The 20,631-nt window shown below is 39.7% G+C and overlaps 1 protein-coding gene across 3 annotated transcripts in view; it reads right to left on the bottom strand.

Annotated features, from left to right (window-relative positions):
* MAP7 (microtubule associated protein 7) overlaps positions 1 to 20,631 on the bottom strand; it is a 181,837-nt gene that overhangs the window by 137,010 nt on the left and 24,196 nt on the right. The window contains exon 2 of one of the 3 annotated variants that reach the window (XM_023513522.1): positions 20,031 to 20,170. The exons of the other annotated variants lie outside the window; for them this stretch is intronic. Within the exon in view, the coding sequence (XP_023369290.1) occupies positions 20,031 to 20,163 (133 nt within the window). The 5' untranslated portion in view covers positions 20,164 to 20,170. The remainder of the gene's footprint in view (positions 1 to 20,030; positions 20,171 to 20,631) is intronic. 3 annotated transcript variants of the gene reach the window in all.

Here is a 20,631-nt window from a genome sequence, read left to right as displayed (position 1 = left end):
CAATGCCCGGCTATTTTTTGGTTGCAGCCGTCATTGTTGTTTTGGCGGGCCCCAGCTGGATTCGAACTCGCCACCTTGGGTGTACGTGGCTGGTGCCTTAGCCACTTGAGCCACAGGCGCTGAGCCGCTTACCCTCTTTTCAATATATATTTTGCGTTTCACAAACTTTCTAGAAATAATCATATGCAGCTTTTATATTGTAAAAAGAAAAATAACAACAGATTAATTCCAAAGTGGAACCAAGAGCCTGAAAATTTTCCTTTATTCTGTTGTATGTTGAAATTTTATCTAAATTCACCCAATTCAGTGTCAAAAGATGCAGAATAGTGACCTAAAGTTTGGGGCAACCAATCTGTCAGTCTGTTTCCCCATTGTAAACTGAAGGCTGTGAATGAGAACATCTTACTCCCCTTCCAGTCTTATATTCTATCATAGAGAGTGAACCAGCAGGTGGCTCAGAGCCAAAGGGATCTGAATGCTGGTCCACCACTTATCACGAGTGTTATTTCTGACTAGCTACATCAGCCCAGAGCTCAGGTATTCTACTGTGTCAAAGGGGGGTTAGATAGTTCCCTTAAGTGGACACTGTGAGAATTAAGAGGAAAAGTGCCCTTCAGGGCTCTCACCCAGTAATTTACATGTGCCATTCATGATGGTGGTTCTCAGTTCTCGTAACTGAATATTATAAAGCTGGAAATGAAAAAATCTTCAGATCCTCCTCCTTTCCATTCTTGTTTCTTTAATCTTATTTATCATTTATTTTACCCTAATTATTTATCCAATTTCTATGTCCAAGTGTGTTTTATTATGTACTGCACATGTCAAACACATCAATTAGAGAACGATCAGATTATGGAATGAAACTTCACTGCATTCTTCCTTCCAGAATATGGAAAAGAAACATCTACCATGACTTGTTCACATGCAGTTCTTAGATAAGGCTCTGGTGGAAACGAGTTCTCATCACAAGTTTTCTCTTTTCTTCTACTCACTGGAACACCCCAATAATTTGGGTGTGAGGCCACAGAATAAGGAAAGATTCCTCCCATAAATTCGGAGGACCAGAAGTAGCCACGGCTTCACGGACCAGAGCCTGGCATTCATTTAGGTAGTATCTCTGCTTCCAAATTCCACCCAAGAAATGGTAAGATGTCTTTTTGTGCATTTTCCACCAGAAACTAAGTTACATTTATAGATGTAATGTAGCAGGGGTCCAATTTTGACTTTAAGAGAAATTTAGATATACCAGGACTTGTTGAAAAATACACCAGAAGCCATTTTTTTAAAATATAATTCATCCATTTGCAACAGCTCACAGTTTTGGTCCCACACAACAACAAATGAACAATTTCCCAAGTGGTGTTTACTATCTTGCAGAAAGAGTAATATGTGGAACCTCAGTATGGGAAATGCAACTTCACAGCAGAAGAGGTGGAGCAGCGCATGCAAAGGATGGTGTGTGTGTGTATATGTAAATAATTGGGGAAAAAATGATAAATGATGCCCTATAGGATGGATGCAACATCAATGCGGGGTGGGGGTGGGGTCTGGTTTGTGAGCAATCAGGCACCCCAAGGAAAATAGGGCTGAAGGGTCCTAAGCTCACAGGCTATAGCAATGGCCAAGTCATTTTAAATTTTAAGTATAACAATAACTATACTTAGTTTGCTATGATTATGCTAAGTAGAGCTCTCTTCCCAAGAATTTAGGCTGTATCTTTATAATTAATATGAATAGTGTGTAAAGAATACTTATTTTTCCCCCCAGCACAGTAACTTTCTTTTTCTAGGAAAATAAGGCAATCATATAATGTATCACGATATGTGGCTGAGCTGAAAGCATAATTGAGGTCTCCAGACCAGCAGTCGACAAGTCTAAGCTTCCTCTTGTAACTAAAATAGCCTCTACAATAACAAAAGAAAACCCATAGTCACAGATAGGGAGCTCCCTACCTTTTAATTATTCATGTTAATGCCTTGCATTTGTAGAGTTTATACTTTACAAATGCTAATCAGGCCCAAGGATTACATGAATAATGGAAATCCACAAATAATTACCAAATCTGATCTTAAGCAATGCTTTCAGCACAGGCTCCTACAGAAATCTCCCCCAACACTGCCTCTCCCCTCCAATCCCCTCACCCTAAAAGAAATCTTAGTATAATTAATTTTACCAAGAAGGTCAACTTCACTTCTTGTGTACTTTGGTTTAGTAGTGATGCTGAATGACCAAAAGGGAAAAGCAGTAAGAAGGGTAAACTGAAAGGCTTTTAGGTCCACAAACTCCATGTGACGGTGAGAAGGGGGGATTTGAAAACTCGCTCTAATCCTGACCCACCATGTCGGTGGGGTGGAGCCGATACACGCTCCCCCTTCAGATCTGCACAGTGGTGGTACCATCTGTTTCTCCCCCCAGTGACTCCGCATACCTCACAGAACAATTAGCTTTAAACCAGATAATTGATGCAGTTGTTTCTCCTGCCTTCCTCTAAGTGGGGGGAAAACAAAAACCACCTAAATGGCACTGGGGTCGCCATTATTTAAAAAAAAAACAAAAACAAAAAACTACATGAGTCAATGTCCAATTTTGCTAATTAAAACAAAATGCCATTTTATATCCCTCTAATCTGCAAAAAATCAGTGTCTTACTAAAGCAAGTCGATGTGAGGATATGGGGAAATGGAGACCCTTATACACCGCAGGTGGAAGCAGGCTAATAAAACTACTGCAGGAAGCAATTAGGCATCTGAAAATGCACACACCATTTCTGGGAATATACACCTGCCCATATCCTCAAGGTTACGGAAGCATTGATTTGTAGCAACAATTTCTCCATCAGTTGGGGAGAAGTAAATAATTTGTGGTAAGGTAACACTATGGAACTCTAGGCAGCAGTTAAACCATGTATTTGTCACTTTGGATGGGTATTTTAAAACCTGAGTTGGAGGGAGTGTAAGATGCAAACTGATGTATTAATAGGACACAATTTATGACAATTTTAATGCACTAATGGTATACTATTATGGATATATGCATGCAGTAAAAGTTTAGAAATAGACCCTCTGGGTTCATATTATCTTCCTGGAAAGGGGAATAGAGAAAAGGACACGGCCATGAAAGGATACACAGGAAGGAAACTATGGCATCAGCCATCATATTTTACTTATATTTTTCATAAATATATCTATTACTGTGATAATTTAATACATTCATATAATTTGTAAAGATTTATAAAGATTAAATAAGTGTACATGAGATAGCTATCACCTTAAATATTTGTCTTGTCTTTATGCTAGAAACATTCCAATGATTCTCCTTTAGCTATCCTGAAATGTGCAACATGAGTTTTTAAATACTTAAAATGTTGAAAAAGTCTTGGAACTGCATAAATAGGTATTACATTAGCTCTCTGCTTTTTATGTTTCTTAAATTAATAATTTTCTCTTCTTTTCTTTTTTTTGAGACAGAGCCTCAAGCTGTCGCCCTAGGTAGAGTGCCATGGCATCACAGCTCACAGCAACCTCCAACTCCTGGGCTTAAGGAGTCTCTTGCCTCAGCCTCCCAAGTAGCTGGGACTATAGGCGCCCACCATAACACCTGGCTATTTTTTAGTTGTAGTTGTCACTGTTGTTTGGCAGGCCCAGGCTGGATTCGAACCCACCAGCTCTGGTATACGTGGCTGGCGCCTTAGCTGCTTGAGCTACAGGTGCCGAGCCTAAACTAATAATTTTCTAAATATTATAAATTATAACCCCCCCTTAAAATAAAGGATAAAATAGTGAACTGAGAAAGTTATATAATCTTACAATAATGTGTAAAAGTGAAAATTAGTTGGGTTTTCAAGTCATAAAGTAGTGTCTTCCCAAGCACAGTTTTAAGAACTCATACATTACAATTCAAACACTTCAGTGTCCCCATTTTTCTATCTGATGTAAAAGTGCTGTTTGCCTCACAAAACTATTACAAAAGTACTGTCAATGATAACAAGTTCTGATGAAAATATGTGCTATAGTTATGCCATCACTAGGATCTGAGATTATTTTCAAGTTATAAAAAGTCAAAAGTAGAAGAAAAATCTCCTTTATTTTTAGAAAATAAAATCTAATAACTCATATATAAGACTGGTAACTGGCGAGAAGGAAAATAAGCAATCATATGCACAGTGCATGCAACCGCAGTATCTCTTCCACTATGATAAAAACTGTTGTTAGAATATTGCTTATGAATTATACCTTAATATAATTGCTTTTTCCTTCACTCTACCTTTTATAACATGCTTATATAACAAAACCAAAGTGATTAGTAAAGAGGGTTTAATAGTGTATTTAAGCCTTAAGAAATTTATTTTTCATGGAATCAACACAACAAAACAAAATGTCTTTGTCTTACTATTTATTTACTGTTATGTTAAAGAAAATTCTTGAGAGTAAATCACTAATTTTATGTTTTCCCAGAAAATCCTTCTTTAACAGAACCACCTCAATTCAACAACACATCTTGCCACTAATATACTGCGTGTAAATAAATATAATTGAACAAACAGGGAGAACTGAATATATACAAGATTCCTGTGGTAATCAGAGAAAACTTGTAGGAAGTTAATCTCCACTTACAGACACACGTGATTATTATTGTGGATAGCATTAGGCTTCAATGGGAAAGAAGAGTACATGAAATGACCAGAATCCATCAAACTACCTGCAGAGAGGGGAAGAGAAACGCAGGGAGAAAACAGCACTGATAGTTTTTAGAAAACTGAATCCACAACTGTGGGGAACTCATAATATTTTAATGTTTATAAGATTACAGAAATTTCTCGAAACGGTAAGAGATACTTTGGCAGGAGGTGCCTGCTGCTCCCAGGCCCATGGGAGTGGGACGCAGTAGACACTGGATCCAGTCCAGACTAATTTGGGCGGGTCACCAGATTCCCCTTCAATAGAGGAGTTTCCTTCACTGACAAAGAATACTGGAATAAACCTCTCACTCTGAAAAGCAATGAGGTTTGAGAGAGCTAAGAGAAGCACCTCCCCCCCCCACACACACACCTGCACAAAAATGAGAGGAGCGGGAGAGTGCATTCAGTTTAAACATACAATATTTTTGGCTCAATCTCACTGTGCATCCCATGGGTCTCTGCATCTCACAGCTCTGTGTCAAGCCCTGGAGGCCAAGCAGAAGATCCAGAAGGAAGGGGAGAAGGACCAACAGGAAGGAAGAAGGTCATGTGAAGGAAGAAGGTCATGTACTTAAGCTGGAACTATGACACTTCTTTAAATTTCTCACCGACCAGATAGAAATTTCTTTTAATTTGTTTTAATGCTCCCCAAATTTAGAGGTCTTAGCAGAAATTCTAACAGTCAAGTTAAGAAACATTTCCAAGTAACATTTGCTACCATTTACAGCCTGTCTTATTAGTGCCAGGTACCATTACAAGCACATTGTCCAAACTGTTCCACCTAATCCTTAATAACCCTATGAGATAAGTGATACTATTATATCTGATTTATGTGTGCCACAGTGAGGCACAGAAATATTTAGCACATTGCCTGAAGCATACAGTTAGGAGGTGGCAAAACTGTTCCGAGTCCAAGTTTTAATTCCTTCACCACATGGCCTCCAAGAGAGCATGGCACACCACTCACACTGCAAGCCCCTTCAGTTCAGCATATTCTATGACATACATCCCCAATTTAAAATGTCAAAGATGCTCCTAGGATGTTAAAACCTGACTTGCCCATTTTACTAGCTAGAAAAATTGGCTTTTATCAGAGATCACAGTATCAAAGACTTTTCACATCATTAGAAGTCCTGAAGAATTGCTGTAATTCTTTTTTTTTTTTTTGAACAGCCAAACCAACTCACCCATTTGACCAAGAACATTTTAAGGACAACAGAATCAAATAATCTTTAATAAAATTCCTATAGAAAACTCAGCCTCAGGGCAAATACATACTTGTCTTTCCCGTATAATCAAGGATTGAGAGCTCCCAATTTCTTTGGAGAAAAAGCAGTAGTTCTGCTGGATGTTACCAATACTCAGAAAGGGCGTCCATCTACACATTCCAATCAGTTGTTCCCATTGCACACATTAACATTACTTGCCGTGTAGCACTCTAAATATATGGTATCTCAACAAATAAATTAAAGATTTCCAAGTGACAGGAAATCATTTCACTTTGAACTAATATCCTTAAAAAATCACATTATTACAAGTTTTAATAAATAGACTAAAGATAGTTGGCATTTTATTAAAATACTGAATTTAGGTCAAGAAAAGAACTGCATCAGGATGAGGAAATTATTTTCCTCAACTGTTAACTTACCAGAGACGAAGCATACTGAATTTGGGAACCAAGGCCTAACCCTAACCCTAACTTACCAGAGATGAAGCATACTGAATTTGGGAACCAAGGCTTTCTGTGACCCCAGTTATCCTAAGTTTACCTTACTTACCCTAACTTATCCTAAGTTTTGTGTTGATCTGGCACACCTGCTATGGCTTCATACAGGAATCTCTGTTATTCTTTGAATAAACGTCTGAGTCTCACCAACTCTAAGTCAGGAGTCCCAAGGGAGGAGTAGATAACCAATGCCAAATGTTACACTCATAAAGCTGTAACTCAGGATGGTTTTCTTATTTATCTTTTGTTTTAACATTTACACTAAAAACATCATAATAAAGTTTGAAGATAAAACAACTACACAACTACAATTACCCATTGACACTCAGGATTTTGTGAAATCCAATGTCACTGTCCAAGAGCACCTTTAAATAGTAGCCACTTCCTTCAAAATCATATCAAATGAAAACAAAAGTTCCTCCCTCTTTACTTTCCTGTTGGACTTTAATTAGAATAATAGAGGCTGTATGTCTTTCCACGTATTTTCTCCTTCTACCAAAGAGAGTAAATTATGATTTAGAAGCTAATTTAAGACATCCTCAATGTTGACACCAAAGTGGCAGAAATGTTCAGTGTTAATAGGGACAGTGGACAAGGCGGTATGAGTGCCCCGTGACGTAATTTGACTCAAATGACTGGCTAGGTGATGAGAGAACAAGAAAATGGCACAGATCCAAGCAGCTTGTTTTCTGGACTCTCACAGCAATACTCAGCAGCCCTGAAGAAGAAACAAAAGGCTACCGGGGGTTTCTCAGAGCCTGCAAGGAAGGCCCAAGCCATGACTTCCAGGTTTGAAAAAAGACAAGTGAGCTGGAAAGCACAGAAGGTTCAGGAGCCTGGGAGGCCTGCAGAGGATGAAGGGCTCAGAGGGATGAAGCTTTCGTGCAGTAGAAGGATGAGCTCACACACAGTAGTCTCCCCCATCTGCAGTTCACTTTCCAGTTTCAGTTACTTGTAAGCATCTGCTGTGGTCAGAAAAAGGTGAATATAGTATAAGATATTCTGTGAGAGAAAGAGACTCAAAACTTTTATCACAATGTGTTGCTATAATCATTCTATTTTATAACTGCTATTAATCTCTGTGTCTGATTTATAAATTAAACTTTATCATGGATATGTATGTTCAAGAAAAAACACAGTACATGCACACAGGGTTCAGTACTATCTGGGTATACCTCTCTCTCAGTTAGAGGGGAATTCTGTATATGGAAACATCTAATACATGTTTAGCATGGGTAGGCACAGAAATAGTGTTTGCTGAATCTGAAGCCTGTGGATGCCTCGGGCAATTTCTGAGTTCATGGTATTATAGGTGGGGTGGAAACAAGTCCCAGCGTAGACCTGCACTGCTGGCTGGCTGAATGAAGCTCAAGTGAAGGCCACGTAGCAGCAAAGTAGACGTGTATGCTACAGCAACTGGAGAAAATGTGTAGAGTTAATTGATGATTAGAAGTGTTGATGAAAGAGGCCAGTACAGAGTTCCACTCCTAATTCACACTAATGTTAATGTCATAGTATTCTAAACAACTAGATGAGTGAGGGGAACCTATAGGATAATGTACACCACCGTGTAAGAAGTAGGAAAACGATATACTACTGTAGTGTCACAGAAGAATCAGAGCTAGCAAATTCATAAAAGACAAGGTGACTCCGAGTCCAAGGTGAAAACTCAGAGTGCTGAGGTTTTGAACACTAAGGTCTCAGTTGGCACTTTGCATTTTTATACTGCCGGCTGAAAGGTGTGCACCAGGAACTGCCTACCCACAAAGAACCTGTTTTTCTGGGCATCAAAAAGAAAAAAAAAAAAGGCTGATGCCGAGATGGTGTTATAAAGCAGCAGCACAGAAGGAAATCTGTGAGGGCGGCTTCCCCAGACACACCAGAAACAGTGGGGGACCAGATGGACACAACCAGGTACACACTGGGCTTTGCTAAATCAGCAGCTTTAGTTCTCCTTCTAAGAAGTTTCCTAACCTACAGAGGGGCGGGCAGGAGCAGGGAACACTGCTGGTCAGTAACTCAGGAGGAGTTTAAACCACTGAGGATTTGTTTCTTAAGTAATGTCTTCCTGGCTTACAACTAACACTAGTCACGATAGTGAATGTCAGTTGTTCAAAAAAAAAGTAAATGCTAACATATAAATACTTTAAACATGGCCAGAATGAGGATATGCCACAAACTGAAAATGAACATAATGACCTTCAGTAGTTCAAGGAAAGATGATAATAAAGGTGCTTCTGGGCTCAGCGCCTGTGGCTCAAGTGGCTAGGGCGCTAGCCACATACACCTAGGATGGCGGGTTCGAATCCAGCCTGGACCCGCCAAACAACAATGACGGCTGCAACCAGAAAATAGCCCAGCGTTGTGGCAGGCGCCCGTGGTCCCAGCTACTTGGGAGGCTGAGGCAGGAGACTCACTTGAGCCCAGGAGCTGGAGGTTGCTGTGAGCTGTGAAGCCACAGCACTCTACCCAGGGTGACAGCTTGAGGCTCTGTCTCAAAAAAAAGTGCTTCTGGAATGGTCTAGCATTGGAATTTGATCCAAGTAAGCCACTGTGGAGTCTCTAAGCCATAACGTCCTAGCTGAAAAAAAGTCATCTCTGTGTGAAAGTTAGTGGGCAAAGGCCTTTAAGACAAATGTCACTGTCATTACTACTTGGTAGGATAATGATCAATCTGGTTTCTTCAGGCCTTTGCCAGATTCAGAACAAAGTCCTGGGCCCTGGAGCATTCTGAGGCCTGGACAGCCAGCCTCCTCAGCTGTGCTCTCTCATTCTCTCTGGCCACCAGAGCCAGGGTGCTGTCTCTCATCGGTCACCTTGTAACAAACTAGATTTGGGTTTCTGTTCCTGGCTTAGCACCTATGGACTAAGAGTCTTGAATCAGCACCCAGAAATAATTTTTCTCATGTTTTACAGAACAGCTAAGTGGAAAAATAGGATGTTTCAGCTGAAAAACTAAACACCAAAGTTTCTAAGACTATTAATTATGAATGTAAAAAAGTGTTGGATGTATTCTTGTCAATTTTTCATAAAAGCTCTGATACCTGTTCACATAATAAATACAGTAGGACTTCTGTACATTGACCATCCAAGGACTATAACAAACTGGCCAACATAAGGAACTAGGCCTACCATACTAATACATGTACATGTGGTACACATCAGGTCTATGAAAATTAGGTCAACTTAAGGAGGTGATCAATGTAAGGGGGTGGCCAACTATTGAGGTGCTACTGTACTAGGGAGCCTCTATTATATACTGGCATACCTTTGGAGATACTTCAGGTTCAGTTCCAGACCACTAGGATAGAGTGAACATAGCAGTAAAGTGAGGCACACACATTTTTTGGTTTCTGAGTACATATAAAAATTATGTTTATGCCACAGTGTAGTCTATTAAGTCTGCAATAGCATTATGCACACAACATGATACCTTCATTAGAAAAACATTTGATTGCTAAAAAGTGCTGATGGTCATGTGAGCCTTCAGTGAGAGTCATAATCTTTGTTGCTGGAGGGTTTAGGCTCCATGTCGATGTCCGCAGACTGACCCAGGGTGGTGGTTGCTGAAGGTTGGGGCGGCTGTGGCAATTTCTTAAAATAAGACAGCAATAAAGTTTCCTGCATCAATGGACTCTTCCTTTCATAAAAGAATTCTCTGTATCACAGGATACTGTTTAATGGCATTTCACCCACTGCAGAACTTTCAAAATGGGAGTCAGTCTTCTTGCTGATACTTTATCAACTAAGTTTATAAGACATTTGAAATTATTTGTCGTCATTTCAACAATGTTCACAGCATCTTCACCAGGAGTAGATTCCAACTCAGGAAACCACTTTCTCTCCTTATTCATAAGAAGCAACTCCTCATTTGTTCAAGTTTTATCATGAAATTACAGCAATTCAGTCACATCTTTAGACTCCACTTTTTTTTTCTTAATTTTTATAAAAATGTTATTATACCTTTATGGGGTACAATGTGATGATTTAATATACAATGTGGAATGCTTAAATCAAACTAATTAACATAACCATCACCTCGCTTATTTTTTGGTACAACATGTGTAATATACTCTTAGTGGCCAGACTCCATTTCCAAATCTAGTTCTCTTGTTCTTTCCACCATGTCTGTAATTACTTCCTCTGTGGAAGTCTTAAACCCCTTAAAGTCATGAGGGCCGGACCTTCTTCCAAACTCCTGTTAACACTGATATTTTGGCCTCCTACAATGAGTCATGAAGGTTCTTAATGGCATCTAGAAAACTAAATAATTTCTAAAAGGTTTTCAATTTACTTTGCTTTCTGATTTCTGGGTACATGGATACGGGGACAGTACGAAGCAAGGAGGATGCTGACGGGGCCACTATCATTCATATGAGACCAGCAGGATGTGTGGAGTGTGAAGAACAGAATTATAACTATTCAAACATTTAACATGTATTAAGCATCTACTGAGGGTCAGTTCTGGCTTTTGATTTCAAGTGAGAATCCTGAGATACTTCTTTTTACTTGAGCACTAAGTGGTCATCACTGTAAGATTATTAATTGGCTTAATTTCAAAACTGTGACGTCTCAGGGAATAGGGAGGCCCCAGCAGAGGGAGAGAGATGGGACAATAGCTAGGTCAGTAAAACAGTCAGAACACACTTGATTTTCACTAAATCTGCCATTGAATGTGGGCGTGGTTTGTGGTGCCCCTAAACAATTACAAGAGTAACATCAAAGATTACTGATTACGGATCACCATGACAGATATAATAATAATGGAAAAAGTCTGAAAATACCAGGAATTACCAAAATGTGACACAGAGACATGAAATGGGCTCATGTTGTTGGAAAAACGGCACCGTCAGACTTGATGCAGAGCTGCAACAAACCTTCAAAATGTAAAAAAAAGTGGAAGATCTGTGAGGCATGACAGAGAAAGTATGCTAAACTAGACTCTCTAACAGTGCTGGGCACAGCACGAATCTGACAGACATACTTACTGCCCTCTAGAAGCTTGGTCTAATTGAGGAGAGAGACATTCAATAAACTACTCAGCAATCAACCTACAATTTGGCTACAGCAAGAAGGACAAGCCTGTGATGCACAAAGGCCAACACCTGAGACCTAGCCCAGTCTGGGGACACCTTTAATGAAGCGACATTTAAACTGAAAGGACACATAGGAGCTGACCAGGTATAATGAGGCAGAGAGAAGAGAAGCAGCAGAAGTACACACCAAGTGGAGGGAAGGGCTCCCAGCAGACTATCTACTGCATCTGGACGCAAAGATCCACCATACTAACATGTTTAATAGGAGGAGCAAACACAGCTCGCTTCGTGCTTTCTCCACCATAAATGTTTGTAATAGTCTCCACTTACTGCGGACTAGCGAAAGAGACAGGACAACCACAGAGAAATAAGGAGGACGCTCAGAACAAGAAGTCTCAGTGCTAAAAACAAGCCTATAGGGAAGAAAAAATGGCCTGCATTAAGCTGGCAGCCCCAACGTAGGTTAATCGCTGGGAGAAACCAGCCCAGTAGCCCGGACATTTCCAGGAAGCAATTTATACACACAGCAAAAGCACACCCTACATCAGAGAAAAAAAAACTTACAATTCTTTTTTCCAAAAAAGTTCTTTTGAATCAGTTTTCACGATGGCAGAGGATTATTGCTGTTGTTCCCCGATAAAAACAAACAAGAGTTTTCCATTAATCCCAAGGTATAATAGGTACAGTCCCTTAATCATATTTGAAATAACAAGTGAGGCAATCTGATACAATGGTGATTTGTTTCCTTTATTTAACACAAACAAAACTACTGTGTATTGCATGAGCAATCTCCCAGACAGCTAGTACTTTCAGTCCACATGAATTGATACTGAATAAGGATCCAGTCAATCTTACTGTTGTAGAGAAGGGACTAAAAAGGCCCAAGAAAAAGAGGCAGCCCTCCTAGAAATTTTCAATCACAAATAAGTGAAGGTAGATTAATTAGATTAGGGAAAACAGCTCTACAATGAAGAGGCTGATTAAGGTATACGAACAGATAAGCAGGATAGTCTTTCCACCAGGCCATTCCCTCAACAGAAGAACATATCAGTAGAAGTTATCAGAAAATGTGGGATTCAAAATATGGTAACTGTCACTTAAAGGGGTCCAATTATTTTTCAGAGAGTGTTCCAAGTGCTTAGTCTAATCCTCACCACCACCTATGAGCACAATTTTATTCATTTTATTTCACAGATGGGAAGCTGAGGCTTAGAAAGGTTAAATACAGGATGTCCCCAAAGTTGTCCTTAAAGTCACTATACACTGGGAAAATGGGAGATTGTAAAGGTACCTTTATTTACAAAATATTCATTACAAAACATTTATAGTCCATTCTCTAGTGTTGGTCACCTCTTTGCTTTGTTTCCACACGCAGCATTTTTTCCTAACACATCACGTATTCTTTCACACCAAATATGGCCTGGATTCTAATAGTGGTGGAAACTCGACCTGTGACTCCTCACTGCTAGTAAACCTTTTCCTACTGGTATCTCCAATAGCAGCAGCTCTTGAATGTCTATAGTTATATACAGGATATCAGAGGTGACTGTTTATAAGGAGGAAACTTCTCTTAAAGTTGCATTTTTACTTAGCTATTAAGTTACATTATTTGGGAGTTTTTTTTAAAGGGCCTGACAAGAGATTTCAATCCCCTACCCCAACTCTAAGTCACCTCTGGATAATGCACTGACCTTAAAAGTAACCCCACTGTGAGTGGAGAGGTGGCACCTGCCTCCATACTGTTGTTTCCAGTAACAATTTTATGATGACAGGTTCTATGGAATCCTGCTATTTTAGTATTTTGTTACTACTATATTACTCCTGTATGTTAACACTTAGGATGACTGTAGCTGCTTCCAGCCTTACCCCCACCGACACCCCCCCCCATAGCTATTTAAGATCAAAACTATGAACCTTTTCCATGGTCAATACTCCCAAACTTCATTCCAACTGGACCTGAGATTATAAATTCTTTGAAATCTGGACAAAATCTATGAGAATTTCTCACTAACAACCCATCACTGGGCATATAGCCTAAAAAACTGGACTTATAGTTTAGAGTTAGCATAAATATCAAGTGGTACTTTGGTAAATATCTGAAACACGTTGTCTTAAGTATACCACTCTTTTAGTCTTTGCATCTGGATCTGGGGTATAATGGGGCATGACTTAACCGTTTGAAGTTGGCAAATCTAGAACGTAAATTCAACATAAATAGGGCCCAAGATAAAGTGAGCTCTTCTTTTTTTTTTTTTTTTTTGAGGAGGGGGACAGAGTCTCACTGTGTTGCCCTCAGTAGAGTGCTATGGCATCACAGCTCACAGCAACCTCAAACTCCTGGGCTTCAGTGATCCTCTTGCCTCAGCCTCCTGAGTAGGTGGGACTACAGGCGCCCACCACAACACCCGGCTAAAGCGAGCTCTTCTTAACACATCTAGAAGATCTTAGAATTAAGATAACTCTCTCAATAATATCACCACCTTTGTGCATAAAATCACCTGAACAGCAGTTAAGGTATATATTATTATAGCTTCTGCTAAATGAAAAATATGATCAAGGTCACTATGAGTCACCTAGAAAACTTTTCTAACAATGAATTAAATTTAAAGTTGCTCCTTGAAACATAATGATGTTAATGAAAATGGATACTCAATTCAAACTCAATTTGAACCTTCTTATAAGTAAAGTCTAAGAGTTATCAGCTGAGAGGTTATAACCAAGACTCAACTGTGTTTGGTTCCTATAGACTGGAGTAATCAGCTCTTTAAGCTCCATCAATTATAGCTCTTGAAACAAGCACACAATTTTTAAGCTTTTTAGTTTTATATGGCAAGCAAATTCCATTTTATATGGTACAGAATTTTGCTTATGTGTAGGTTAAAGAATGTTCCTTATACACAGTGATACAGATGGTAATCTTTACTTATGTAAACACAAAATGCCTGGGAGACAGTTGTATTCATTTACTCAACAAATATTTTAAAAGAATCCAATGACTACAAGCCATACATTACATGTTGTGATCTTTGTTCAAGGCATCTCCTATTCTTTTTCTTTTTATATGACATTTCATTCAAAATATTTCTATTTAAGGTCTGTTTAGTAACAAAAGTTATGCTAATTAGTTTGACTTCAAGATTTCCTTCTCCTAATAGGGATCTCTGATATTATTCTTCTAAAATATACTTTTGCCTCCGTAGTTGTTAAATATTACTACAAAAACCTTTGCCTAGCCCTAAAAGGCACAGGTAGAGACAGTGGGAATATAGACAACGGTGCAAGTCCTACAGAACAAAAAACAAAAAGAAACGTGTAAGAATGATTCTAGAGCAGTATTCATGCTTCTTGGCATAAGACTCCTCTTTAAAAACAAAAAGACATGGCTTAGAGGACATCACAGTTGCTGGATCATCACCTATGCAGTAGGAATATAAATGGAAAATGCCAGATTATATTTCATTTGGAAACCTTAAGTGGCAGAAATTCTACCTTTACAGTGGATAAGCCAAAAAAAAAAAAAAAAAAAGTCAACTATAGGCTCCATAAGTACACATTTTAACAAAATGGTGGGGGGTGAGAGGGCGTCTCAGAACTACTGTAACTGATTTCAAACAGAATTTGTATTTCTTTACAAATTATTGATTAGCCAACCAAAGACACTGAAAGCATTGTTAACCTTCATATTAACAAAGTAGTCAATTAATACCACGTTATAAATTTCTACTTTTTCTATCCAAAAATGATAAACAGTATGATAAAAAACAGAGAGTAGAATCCCTGATACACTATTTGATAAACACAGTGTGGTAGAAAGTAATATGATTAATAAATCAGACATATTCAAGTGCCGTATTGTCTCTTTCAAAGTTGTTCCCTGGGAAGGATGCTTCTGATGATGTCAACATTTCTTAGAATTTCTGTTAGAAAACCTTCAGAGCCTGTGTTATTTTTAGATGTTAAGTTTATCTTCATTCAATAACAGTCCATGTACTTATGCCAGGTACAGGGTATAAAAAGTAGGAATCCTGGCTCTTGCAAAGCTTGCAGTCTGGAGAAGGGCAAGAATGTGAGCACGGGTAATTTCACACTGAGACGGCTGTCAAACCTGAAGTACATGCAGAACTTGGGATGCCCAAGGGGCACTGTGAGGGCTGTTCTCCTGTGCTAGGGACAGAGAAGCCAGGATGAGAGAGGTTTCCTATAGGTGGCATCCAAAGTTGAGTCTGGAGATGACCTCTGATCGGATTCTAAAGGAAGAGTCAGAGATATCCACAAGAAAGGCAAAGAAAGTGGACAAATGCTAGAGCAGGACGCAGAAGCAGACAAAGGCATGGATTTCAAAGAGCGGCAGTACAGAAGGTGGAGAGGGAGAAAAGGACCAGATGGAAAGTGATCTGGGCACCACGCTAAGGGCTGGGGCTCATTCCTGCAGTTAGGGGTCACGAGAGCTAAGGACTAGGGTAATGTTCGTAACTGAGGCAGGCCGGGAATGGCAGGACCCACTTACGGTGGCAGCTGCTGCTTAGGTCCAGCTAGATGCCATCATGAGAAACACAGGCCAAGGGTGGTAGGTCTTCTGATTTGTGAAAGGAAGCTGACATGCAGATTATTATGAAAATCTCCCCGTTTCTAAAGGGTTGCTACATTATAAAAGAAAAGGCACACCTATAGCCTTAATATGGCTAGAGGACTTGCAGTTGAGACCTGTTTCAGGTGAAGCAATACCACTGGGAAGTTTTCAAAGGCAATTGATGTACATGGGCAGATCTTCCCCCTGGAAAGAGGTCTCAGCAGCAACACTAGGGCAGATGGGCATCTCTCATCTTTTGAAGGCAGTGATAATTATGATAAAAGACTCAAGAGTAAATGTAGTACTGGGCTAGGTATCAGTTAAGTTTTATACAAAACACAAAACAGGCCAGGTGTGGTGTAGTTCCAGTAACTCAGGAGGCCAAGGCAGGGGGATTGCTGGAGCTCAGGAGTTCAAGGCCAGTCTGAGTAACAGTGAAACCTTGTCTCTACTAAAAACACCAAAATAAGCCAGGCGATAGTTGTGGTGGATGCCTGCAGTCCGTGCTACTTGGGAGGCTGAGTCAGGAGGATCACTTGAGCCCAGGAGTTCGAATGGGGACAGTGAGCCAGGGTGACTCCATGGCACTCTAGCCTGGGCAGCAGAGTTAGATTGTCTCAAAAATAAAAAGCTTCCAATCTCATTCTGACATTTGGGATGGGACAGGATGGCAGACTTAAGCCCTCTGTTCCAGATTGGAATCCTGAGACTAAGAGTGTCATAACTGGCACATATTTAACATTTCTGCTACTTTCTCCTCTTTCTTGTTCCCCTGATTTTAATTTATATACTTGCATTATTTGTACATACTTGTCTTCTTCCTAAGACAATTAACGCTTCTGAGAAAAGAAACCATGTCAATTATTTTTGCATTGCTTCCTCAATACTCCAGCACAGTAACTGCCACATAATGAGCATTTAAGAAATGTTGGTGTAGGGCAGTGGCTCTCAACCTTCCTAATGCCAAGACCCTTTGATATAGTTCCTGTGGGTCCTGCTGGTTTAGGGAGAAAATGCCTTATTTCTTAATAATCACACTATGCTCAGCAAGATTCAACATTAGGCAAGTTAGCCTTGAAACCTGCAGTACTCAAACAATCTCTCTTAAGCCAGTCCTGAGGTCAGCATTACAGGGATGCTTGAGGTTCTAAGGTAAGAGAGCAATAGCATAAACCCCGCTCACTCCCAATGACTATTTCAATTACTATATATTAATAATAGTAAGGCATGCAAAGCATTACATCCCTACTGATTACACAGGAGAGTAATCACCCCTTCAAGGATTAATCTAGTCTACCATCTAAACAAATGATTGTCACCCCACCAGATAACTCTGAAGCCACCATTTCAGAGTCCAGATGGTAATCACCACGTTCATTCTTATTGAGTTCATTATGATGGTTACTCAACAGTGTGAGTACCTGAAGATAGTACTCCTCGTTAACCCAGGAGAATCCTGAACAGAAGCTCCCCTTCAGCACACTAAATTTAGATAGCAAGCTTCTTTATTACTGGTAATGATAGAAAAAAGATATTATGCATGAAAACCTGGTTTGGACACCAGATTTAGACATTGTTGGCTGATCAGGCAATGGAGTAAATAGGGAAAAAAATTCTGACTGCTTATCATAATTGTCACACATAAAAGATAATTTGTATGTCATTTTGCTGTGATCCTTTGAAATATAACTTAGAAATTAAGAGTCCTTTAAAAGTTGCAAAAGATGGTATAGGAAACTAATGACTAGGAAGAATAATATTCAGAGCAGTTCAACAATATGTAACTGGAAAAGGAAAAATGAAATTGTCTATAAATCCTAATTATCATGCTCCCTTGCAGTGAAGAGGCTGTCTGTTCCATGATGCCCTTCTTAATGGCTTCTTAATAGCCACATTCATTTTAAGATCAACCACACCCCGCACCAAGAAGCCATCAGATAAACTGAGAGTTCGCAAGTTTAGAAGGTCACAACACTACACACCAGAACTGTGTTGTCCCATAAGGTAGCCACATGTGGCTAAATTTAAATTAACTAAAATTAAAAAATCAGTTTCTCAGTTGAATTAGCCATATTTCAAGTGGTCTGTTGCCACATGAGGCCAATGGCTACTGTACTGGGCAGTGCAAACATAAAACATTTCCATCATTTTCTACTGAACAAAGGCAAAGTAGAAAGTAAACATTCCTGTTGCTCAGATAGGCCTGGTGAGAGCTTCAGAGTCAAAGCCAATGGTTTTATTCATCAAGCATAAAAAAAGATAACCCAGGGTTGTTTATCTGCCTGTTTTATTGACAGGGATAGAAAGAGAAAAATGGTGGGGATCAGAAACTCCATGTTTAAGTCTCTCTTATCCAACAAGCTACATAAATTGCCAAAAATAGACCTTTAGAAGCATCTTCTCCTCCTCCTTTTCCTTTAAATAAAATACTAAAAGGCAACTGAAAACAAAAGAAATAAACAAATTAAAAAAAACCCCAGATGACAGGAAGAGGAATTCAAGAAAATTATTAAGAACAAAATGGATGGCTCTCCTCTATTACTATTTCAGGACACTCAAGCAAAGTCCCACAAATCAAGAATTTTCATAAAACACACCGTGGAAACAATTCAATGAATCCACATTAATTTTAAAACTTTTCAGAGGCCAAAATGATTTGTTACTGACAATTTAAAATACTGAGTTTTCACCAAGAGCAACACACTCTGGTTCAATTACCTAATTCATGGGCAAATAAAAGAATCACATAAGTCACCTTCCATTTGTAGCATCATTAGATTTCTGAGGTCATTTGATCTACAGATAGAACCCATGTCTAGATAATAAATAAAATTCCTACTATAGTAGTAAGAGTCTACTTATTAGAACTTCCCTTTTCTTTTCTGGATTAGTCTTTCAAAAATAAAATAAAAATATAACTTAGATAGTTTCAATTATATTTAATAAAGGCACAGTAAGATTTATTCAAGAACCAGGAGAAAGAAAACAAGTAGGCCTCAGAAACCAGATTCTATTTAAACATTTTTTTCTATCACTGCTTAAATATGTGCTTGCTACTTTGCCATGATACCTCTCTGTACCACAATGAGCAAAATTTGCTATCTCAGTGACAGTGTAATTTTGAAGGTAAGCTGAAATTTAATTAGCACATAAAAACAACAAAATTCATTACCCATCCGCTTAAGAGAAACATCACCTTACGTATTTTTGGGAAGAGGGTGGCAAGACTTATGATGCTGGAAAACTTAAAATGCAAGCCTTAATAAAGCCCTTCAAGGATGCGAGATGCTGCCATCTCTGGTGATGACAGCCCCGGGAGGGCAGCTGTGAGACAGTGCTGAAGATGCAGTGCACGGGGACTCAAGCCCAGCATGCTACTGCCTCACTTCACCAGGACGGAAGAACACCACGAGGAGCAGGCTTACCTTACCCAGCCCGTCAGCACCAGAAGTTATGGAGTCTCACGGTCCCCTCCACACTCCAGCTTTGCCCTCTGTATTCGCCTGAGTGTTTGCTTTCCTCCCCTTTACTCTCAGCATTTCAATATAGAAAAGGAAGAGACATCCTGACCCTTTGGCTATGGAAAGGCTGCACTCTGAGGTTACTTTAACTTATAACTCTTAAGGAAAAACTCACTTCATTAATGTAAACTGTTATTTATCTGTTGCACCTAAGGAAGGTGGAGGGATATTCATGTAAACGTTGATAACTCTTATTTCCTCCTCCTCAGGAGTGGTCACCATTTAAATAGGCAGGGGAAAAGGGAAAATTAAAGATCCCCAGGCCAAGAAAGTAGCTTGAGTCAAAAAGCGTAAGTGATCTGAAATCTTCAAAACCTGTAGAAACTGTTCCCCATTCAATACACACAGAGTACGTAAACACCGCCGGCAAACAAACTGCACCAAGAGGTCAGGGGCACTCCCCACAGCATGCACTAAGGGTACAAGCTGTAAATGTGCTGCAGGCAATGTGGGAAACAAGGGCTGGATCCAGCTGACCAAAGGGCAGAGCTCATGCATACCTTTCTGTCTTCCAGAATTTCCATTCTTTTGCTGTTCATCTTCCTCATTAATGGTGAATAAACCAAGGGGAATTGGCCTTGCACTGGTCTTCTTCAGTCTGTCTTGTCGGATAGCTGTAGCTGATCCAGGCATACCGCTGCTACTTGTTTTTTTTAATTATTATTATATTAAAAATATATGCTTATGTAATTGCAGCTCCCAGGAAGCTGCTAGCTGCTAAGCTGCCGGTTCATTTGAGCACTTGTAATAGATCCCCTATGGGTAAACAGTTTGCAAACAGCTGACAGATACTACCAGCCACTTGGCAACTGAAGTACTGCAGTCCCCCTCACCTAGCAGCAGCCCCCCCCACCTCCCCTCCCAACCCCCCTCCCACTCACTCCCCGACAGGCACACGCGCTGGCGAGTGCAGGCACGCATGCATGCATGCATATGCACACACACACACTCTCTCTCTCATATACACACACATATGCCTCCCTTCCAGAAAGTCCTATTAAAGGCACTCAGGGGCAGATGCCTCCCTCCACAGCCTAACCTGTTCAATTAGATCCCAGCTTCTCCTTCCTGCAGCAGCACCTTTTCCCAATCTTCTTCTTG

This window comes from Otolemur garnettii, unplaced genomic scaffold, assembly GCF_000181295.1.
Source record: "Otolemur garnettii isolate 467f Iridium unplaced genomic scaffold, OtoGar3 scaffold00042, whole genome shotgun sequence".
NCBI lineage: Eukaryota > Metazoa > Chordata > Mammalia > Primates > Galagidae > Otolemur > Otolemur garnettii.
Note: the sequence above shows the minus strand (reverse complement) of the source record. Positions and strands in the feature narration are given on the sequence as shown.